General features: G+C 38.7%; 1 protein-coding gene across 2 annotated transcripts; it reads left to right on the forward strand.

Annotated features, from left to right (window-relative positions):
• Positions 1–8635, forward strand: cdv3 (carnitine deficiency-associated gene expressed in ventricle 3). Of its 2 annotated transcripts, none has more exons than XM_007258602.3 (5): positions 1–443; positions 4173–4249; positions 4492–4622; positions 5069–5234; positions 6983–8635. In XM_007258602.3, the coding sequence occupies exons 1-5, from the start codon at positions 240–242 to the stop codon at positions 7107–7109; spliced, it is 705 nt and encodes a 234-aa protein (XP_007258664.2). In that variant the 5' UTR covers positions 1–239; the 3' UTR covers positions 7110–8635. The 2 variants fall into 2 exon arrangements, with proteins under 2 accessions (XP_007258664.2, XP_007258665.2); XM_007258603.3 differs by having other exon boundaries at positions 5072–5234.

An 8635-nucleotide genomic window follows, 5' to 3' on the forward strand; every position in this document is an offset into this window, starting at 1 on the left:
CCGGTTTGTGAGAAGAGTGTCAAACAGCAGCACTGAGAGAGGAGGAGGCGCCGCCGCTTCAGCCGCTCCATGTAGAACAGCGAGCCGGCCGGGCATGCGCTTCAACTAAACCCTGACACCCACCCGGAGCTGAGCGACCCCCCGCACCCCCTCAGAGCCCGCTATCTGATGTAGAGTTCACCGCTTCTGAAAGCTTGGTTACTCGCTGAAAGGGTTTACGCCTCAGATCGTGTGAGAAAATGGCGGATGTGGCTCCAGCTGGCGCGGAGAAGAGCCTGGACGATTTCTTCGCGAAGCGGGACAAGAAGAAGAAGAAGGAGAAGGGAAAGGGGGGCAAGGAGACGGCGGCCGCCGCCAGCAGCGCCCCGGTCTCGCTGAAGAAGACCAAGAAAGAGAAGGAGAAGTCCTCCAAGAACGACAACCAGGACCCGCTGACTGAGAAGGCATGTGTGAGAGAGTCGCGCTAACGTTAACTAACGCTAACTAGCTTAGCTTAGCATAGGTTAGCTTAGCTTAGCTTAGCCAGGGATAGCTGTTGGCTTCGCCCTGTCACACGGGCGGGTGTTCTCAGAGTTAGCACTGATGCTAACGGAGGGAGTGAGTTGTGAACCGGCTGTAACCAGTCAGATTAACCGGTTTAAGCTCTCTCTCCGGCCCGGCTCGGCTCACGTGTGGTGAATCCACGGGGTTTAGTTATCCCTGGCCGGTGGCAGCTCGTGTTCCGCGGTGTTCGGCTCCTTGTCCTTGTGAGCTCGGTCCCGCTGTGATTGAGTATGTGGAGTTAGCGGTTAGCTAATCGTCCTCAGCTCCGCCGCACGCTGACATTCAGCGGCCTGAATCACAGTCAGCTCGCCAGCAGCCTGATTTAGTAAAGCCATGCGTTTCTGTACTCCATGTTCTCCCGAGCTAGCTTAGCTTACCCGTTTGAAGCTAACCACTAGTGGCTTATATATATATATATATATATATGTGTGTATATATATACATATACACACACACACACACACACACACACACACACACACACATATGGATTAATATTAGTTGCTTAGGTAACCTAGCTTAGCTAGTTAGCAAGGTGATGTTTTACTCGCCCATTTAACCTAACAACGTTAAACTATCCTATGTAACGGTAATTAAGCTAGCTCGTATGCCAAACAGCGATAGATAGAAAGACAACGTTACATATATGCATAATGCTACGTACGATATTGGTCCCAGAGGAAAATTCTAGACATCCAGGAGCAGAAATACTAAATCATTGGAAAGTTACTTTATTTCAGTTATTCATTTCAAAATGTGAAACTCTCACACAGCTCTGGAGAAAAATATAAGAGACCACTTCAGTTTCTCAATCATTTTCTTTGATTTTGCTATTCTTCGGTATATGTTTGAGTAAACAATAATGCAAAGAAAACAAGTTCATATTTACCAAGTTTTAAGAGTTAGGAAATTAATATTTGGTGGAATAACCCTGGTTTTTAATCACAGTTTTATGCATCTTGGCATGTTCTCCTCCACCAGTCATACACACTGCTTTTGGATTTTATTACTTTTTTATGGCACTCCTGGTGCAAATGTTTAAATCAACTTGGTTTAATGGCTTGTGATCATCGATCTTCCTCTTGATTATATTCCAGAGGTTTTCAGTTGGATAAAATCAAAAACTCATGATTTTTAAGTGGTCTTATTTTTTTCCAGAATATGTATATGGGTGGGTGATATGGCCCTTAAATAATATCAAGATATTTCATGGTATTTTTGTGCAAAAAATATTCTTGGCAATATGACACTTACTTTGGGCTTGATATAACACAGTGGATCAACACCAGCAGATGACATGTCTCTACAAACCATCACTGATTGTAGGAACTTCACACTAGACCTCAAGCATCTTGGACTGTGTGTCTCTCCACTCTTCCTCCAGACTCCAAATGAAATGTAAAATTTACTGATGGTCAGTGATGGTTTGGTGATGGAGTCATGTCATCTGCTGGTGCTGTTCCACTGTGTTATATCAAGTCCAAAGTCAGCACGGGGTTTTCCTAGAAAGTCCTAAAGCACTTCATGGCTCCCTCTGCTGACAACTTTTATGAATATGCAAAATTCATTTTCCAGCAGGACTTGGCACACTGCCCACACTGCCAAAAGTACCAATTGGTCTTATATTGTAGTTTTCTGAGATACTGATTTTTAGGTTTTGATTAGCTGTTAGCCATTATTAACAAGGATAAAAGAAATGTAAAATAGACGTGTGTTATACATTTATAAGATGAAAGTAACCTGTTTTGAACTAAATTACAGAAATAAAGGAAATTCAGACTAGTTATTTTTGCATAAATTTTCACACTATATACTATATATACACACTATTTTATAAAACTAATAGCTAAGCAAACTATAATTAAAAACTTTACAAGTAAAATTTCAGCTATGAATTTCCAGGTTAACTAGCTAACCATAATTGACATATGATTTAATATTAGCTAGCTAAGCTAGGTGATGTTTTACTTGCCCATTTAACAATGTAAATTTGTTAAATAGACTCGTATCTAGATTGGTTAGTTTATGTTTAGGTTAAAAAACTCAGCTAGTATAATGCTAGTATAATTTTGTCTGTAGCTTTATACACATATGATGTGATATTGTGTAGCTAGATAGGTGGTGTTTACTTGCCTGTTTGGCAACGTTAAATAATCTCATGTCTAAGATAGGTAAGATAGCATGGCAAGCTGCTTTAGCCTAATCTGACACAGGACACCAGTTTACTACTAAGAATATTAGATCGCTAGATTAATAAAGCCATTCACACATTTATATATATATATATATATACTCCCAGGTCCAAATTCTTAATAGTACAAATTATGAAAAAGTAGATAAGAAATAAGAAAACTTTCTTGTAAATAGATTATAATTGTGGATAAATGTAACTTAATTTTTAAAGAATTGTGATTTATAAATAAGAGAGTAAAATACCTTGCAAATCAATGGTAACGTATGACTAGTCAAGATATACATAAAGTATACGGGGTCCTAGTTTTCAGTGCAGATATGATGTGGACATAATTGTGAATCTTTAGTGAAATTACTGATGTTAAATAATGACTGTCCTTCAATTTCTGTGTGAGTTATGTTTACTTCTCAGTATTGAAAAGCCTGCCTTTTCTTTTCATGTGATGTTGGTCACATTTTTTTGTGGTGATTAATAACAATAATACTCCTGGAAGTTTAAACAGCTGGGCCAAGAATATTCAGGCACTACATTATTCCCATGTGTTTCTGTTCTCATGTTTTAAAAACTTCACTTTGCTAAATGTTCACATTGGATTAGGATTCAGTTGGTTATAAGAAAGTATTTTCTTGACAGAATGTTGTCTGTGTAAGACTTAGTTTGTGAAATGGGACCCTGGCAGTTAACGCAGGTTTGAATGTGACGGGGATTACCCTGGGAAACAAGGGTGATTATTCAGCTGCTCGAGTTAAAACTGTTAAACTATTTAAACCTTTTTAGTGTCATTTCAGTTCAGCCTTGACTATACTTAACAATATTCTATACTATAGAACAGTTTTATTACCGAAAATTTGACCTGTATGACTGTGTTTAAATCTGGGAAATGGTTTAGTAACTGTTGCGCCATTTGTGTGCTCTTGTAGTGTTGCGTCATTATTGTGTTGGCATTGGATCTAAACAGCTCTGAATTACATTCAATCGAATTACATCACCGCTTGGTTCATTTTCTTAGTTAAATTAGATTTGCATCCTCTACAGAGAACACGTTTCAAATGCCATTCGTTTTAAAGCAGTGTCTGGTTGTGCATTTGCTAAATTTAGGGGTTTAAAAACAAATCTATATTAACCTTTGTAGAGGCCACATTTTATTTTTTCCTTTATCAGTACAAATGAAAAAAGTGAGTTGTTGGAATTTATTTTGGAAATCTAAATAACTCTCAAGTGTAAGGCTTATTTAAAGGCATGATGTGTGTGTGTATGTGTTAATAAATAGGAAGCTTTATTTTATTGCAGGTCTTTTGGGTATATTTAGATGCAGTGGTTCTGCTAGTATCACTGTCCAGCACATGATTTAATTAGGGTCATGTTGGTGTAGAGCTTTGAACTGAAGGGCTGACATCATCTTTTCCTCCCTTTCCCTTGCTTTTTCCATTGGCAGGAGGATGAAGAATGGAAGGAGTTTGAGCAGAAGGAGGTAGACTACAGTGGCCTGAGGCTTCAGGCTCTGCAGATAAGGTACGTACCAAAAGCCTACCTGGAGTATTATAAATGTGCTTTTGATGATTAACTTTTAAAGTAACTTCATACAAAATTATTCATATATACTGCACAGTAATGTTGTTCATTGTTATTGTCTGGTTTTCATTTTTGCAAGAACAATACATTGAATAAAATATCTAGTTGAATACATAAATAATACATAAAAGGTTAGAATAAATTTTAGGCCTCAAAGTTGCAAAATTGTTTGTGTTTAACAGTGATGAAAAAGAGGAGGAAGAATATGAGAAGGAGGAGGTTGGAGAAGATGGAGAGATCATCCTGGTCAGTGGAGATAAAATTTCTGGCCCTTGGAACAAGTCAGGAGCTCCTCCACCACCTGCTCCTGTTGGTGAGTGTTCCAACACACAATGTTGAACATTTATTATTAATATTATATATTTTTTTCTTGTGCTTTTTTATTTCTTGAAAAAATGTTTTGATACTTTGGCATTAATCCAAACAGTTAAATGCTTGATGGGCAAGCCGGACTGATATAGGAACGAACATGGAAACATGAGTAAGATACAGAGAATGTTTAGTCACACACAATAGGTGTACAGTAGATTGCTAACAGCTATTTATTTATTTACTTTATTTTGAAAAGCACAGTATAATATTATTTGTTTACATTTTATGACCATGACAAGTCTTCAGGCCTAAGGCAGTATAGGGAGCATGGCCAATATGGTTAAAAAAATAAAAATAAAACAAGTAATTGTGGTTTGTCATCACTGTTCACTACATAGTACTTCATAGTACTTCTAAATAGTCTTAATGGATTTTTTTTAATGTTAGCAGAGGAAAAAGAGGTGCCTGAATCAAAGCCCGCTGGAGTTTATCGTCCGCCAGGAGCCCGGTTAGGGCCCACTAAGAGGGGTCCATCACAGGGGCCTCCAGAGATCTTCAGTGATGCCCAATTTCCCTCCCTCCTTGCCACTGCCAAACATGTAGAGACTCGCAAGTAAGATTTTTTCTTTCATTTGAATTGATGAATGTGTTAGGTCACACTTTTTAAACTAGTATCTTTTTGTTTGTTGTACAGAGTTTGGGAACTCATTTCTTAGGGGCTAAAGTCTAGCACAGTTCAGAGCAGTGAAAGTACAAAGTTCAGCCTTAAAGTTCACCACATTTTATTAAAAAAAAAAAAAAAAAAAAAGCTAAGACTGCATGATTTGGATATGTGACTCATGATGACACATTTAGAGTTAGAGTGAGCTGAAATAGGGTAAATGTCAGCAAGGGCCAATATAAACAGAGAAGCAGTATACATAGATCAGTGTTTCTCTGTCCTGGTCAAGGAGGCACCCTGTTCTGAACAGAACCGGTATGGAGAAACATTGGCCTAGATAATGCAGAGATTCTTGGAGGCTGACTGTGACAAGTGTATTTACCTGTCCTTGGTGTGTATGCTAATCCTAGTAATGTCCTTAGGGGTGGGATTCACCACTGATTTCTCAGTTCGATTCAATTCGTTTTTTTAAGGTCCCGATTCGATCCACTATCGATTAATTTATTTTAGTTACAATAAAAATGATAGTTTGAATGTGAAATGTTGTAATTATACAAGTAACACTGAAACTTCCATTAATAAAATATTAGTGTCAATATTATAAAGACTTAACACAATAGTTACATTATTGTTTTTTTTTTTAAATATCATTTAATATTGTTACTTGTGACCATTGTGCTTCACATCTCTATACAGGTTTGGAATGGCCATTTCACTCAAATGTTTGTGTGGGTAAAACATAATGTGGTTCCAGAACATTTAATGAGGCTTCAGAAACCATCCTTTTACATAACGCTGTAAGAGCAAATATACTGACATTTTAGTTACATAAAACAAAAACATAACATGCTTCATAAATTTCTTATTTATTTGCAAATAAATACCCATACCCACTAGTTCAGATGTGAAACTATAATAAGCAAAGTGACAGTAAAAAGACATAAAGCAAAATGAATAATGGAAAGATACATTTTTTAAAAAATTAAATTCAAAGGGAAAAACTCTTCATAAAAGGAGCTAACTCTGCCTCCAGCCAGTCTGAGCAGAGTTTATCTCTCCTGTTATAAGAGCCTCTTCCCTGGTCCGGTAATCGTGTTCATCCCTTGAGACAAAATAATCTGAGTTAGTAACAGCGCTTTATAGAGAATACAATCATAATTCCACTATTTACCCAATAAATCACTGAGTTACAGGTTAATCTAGAGTTATTCCGTCTAACAGTTTAAACTTTTACACGTCCGCCTGACGCTGGGGTTAGTTTAGCACCCCAGACGCGTTTGGTACTTGGAAATCCGGCTAACGCATTAAGCTTAACCAGTAAACGGTAGCCTCCTCCTGTCAGGTCTTACTTTAAATTACACGGGAAAAAATCAAACAGTGTAAAATTTACTACTTTGATAAACATGCAGCAGTAATGGAAATACAAAGGAAAAGTACTTAAATTTGTACGGAAACTCCCCACAGTGCTGAGTCCTGGGCACCGTCAGTCGTGCTCCAGCCATGCTTAACTGATCACCCCAGTCAGAGGGTGGTGCTCCAAAAAAAAAAAAAGGATGGTTTCGCGAGAAATAAAGATCAATTTGAATCTAAATTTTTTTTTTAAACACCCCTAAATTGTCACTGAAGGACAGTATTGGGAGTTGGTTGTATTTGTCCAATTTGTGTTTTTATTCCCTTTTATTTTTTTTCTTTTGTTTCAGAGACAGAGAAATTGAGAAAACTTTTGAGGTGGTCAAGCACAAGAGCCGTACCAGAGAGGGAGACGGCCCAACCTCTATGCAGCAGTTACAGTTGGACAACCAGTTTGCCGTTCTTGGGGATAAGTAAAAGTCACCACCTTCTCACCCCCTCCTCAGTCCACCACCAATGGTGCAGTCCGAACTGCAGGGAAAGATGATGACCTGCCGCTGTGCTGATGCAGTCCTGACCATGCTGGAGATGCCTGCAATACACACATACACATACTATCTTTAGCTCTATTTCTATCTTTTTCTTGTGCATACACATTTCTCTCTCTCTCACACACTCTCACACACACACACACAAACACACACACACACACAAACACTCACATACACACAGTATCTAAACTGAATAGTCATTTCTCTCGCTCTTTCCTACATGTGGTCAAACGCAGAACAGGCTAAACTGAATAGTCGTCTTCTCTCACACACCAACACGTACAGACTCGCCACAAAGAAATTTAGACGGATGCCATTAAATATCACACGCTTGGCTGGCCAAGGTCCTCTAATCGTATGCATTCAAAAGGGCTGTGGCAACGGGGGACTGAGTGACTTCAGATTCATCTTTATATGACAACGGACACCCAATGAATGATGCTGTATGAATGGGAGAAAAAAAGACTAACTTTTTGTGACGGTGGATTTACTCGGAGCAGTGGTTGTTTGGTCGGTTAGCTACTCCACAGGACACCAGCTCAGCTGTGAGGAAGGCCACTCTGACGATGGACCTTGATGATTTCGGGTGTGATCAGTTTAAGAACTGCTGTTGAAATACACACTTTTTTTTTGTTTGTTTTTTGTTTTTTTTTGTTTTTTTCCAAAATCAACAGAACTCCCGAACATTAGGTAGTTTTTCTTTGTGATGTGAGCAAGATGGGAGCTTTCGGTTTGGGCACGAGTGAGAGGGGGTAGACTACCTCGGTTGCATATCTGTGGTTACCATGTCGACTGAGTCCTTGGTCCTGGTTGGCTGCGCAGGCGAACAACATCCCAAGCCGAAGAGGAGCGCTTAACCCTTCAAACCTCCAAAACTTGAAGATTCTTTTTCTTTTTTCTTTTCCTCCCCTGCTTGTGGGACTCTTAAGATCTGGCGACAAGGGAAAAATAAAAGGCTTATGGCCTTTGTATCAAAATGCTATTTAAAGTGGCCTTACTGTAAAAAAAAGAGAAAAAGCTTAGAAAAAGTGATGGAAATATATAAATATAAGAGTGAGAGAAAAATCTATCATCCTCTGGAGGGACTCTTCTTGACTGTGTGGTAGGCTGCTGTTTGCCTGAATCTCACCACTTTGAGGAGTAAAAACCGCCTCCCTGCATTCTTGAACCAGATTGTAGTGCTGAGCTGTAGTTTAAATATGATTTATCCTTTCTGGACACTGAGTAAGCACATTTTTCATTAGACCTGCGAAACTATTGGCAGTGGAAAATCTTCCTTTAGCACTAGGCTTACTCTATGTTCAGAAAACCCTGTCCTACATTGATTAACTGATCGTCACCGTTTCCCTCTGTCCATCCCCCTCCCCCCATTCCTACTATATCCCTTTCCATTATTCTTTTATTTGATTTCATGATTGGCAAACCATTATTAAAGCTTAACCTTCTAATCAA

The sequence above is a fragment of the Astyanax mexicanus genome, chromosome 1 (assembly GCF_023375975.1).
Source record: "Astyanax mexicanus isolate ESR-SI-001 chromosome 1, AstMex3_surface, whole genome shotgun sequence".
In the NCBI taxonomy this organism is placed as follows: domain Eukaryota; kingdom Metazoa; phylum Chordata; class Actinopteri; order Characiformes; family Acestrorhamphidae; genus Astyanax; species Astyanax mexicanus.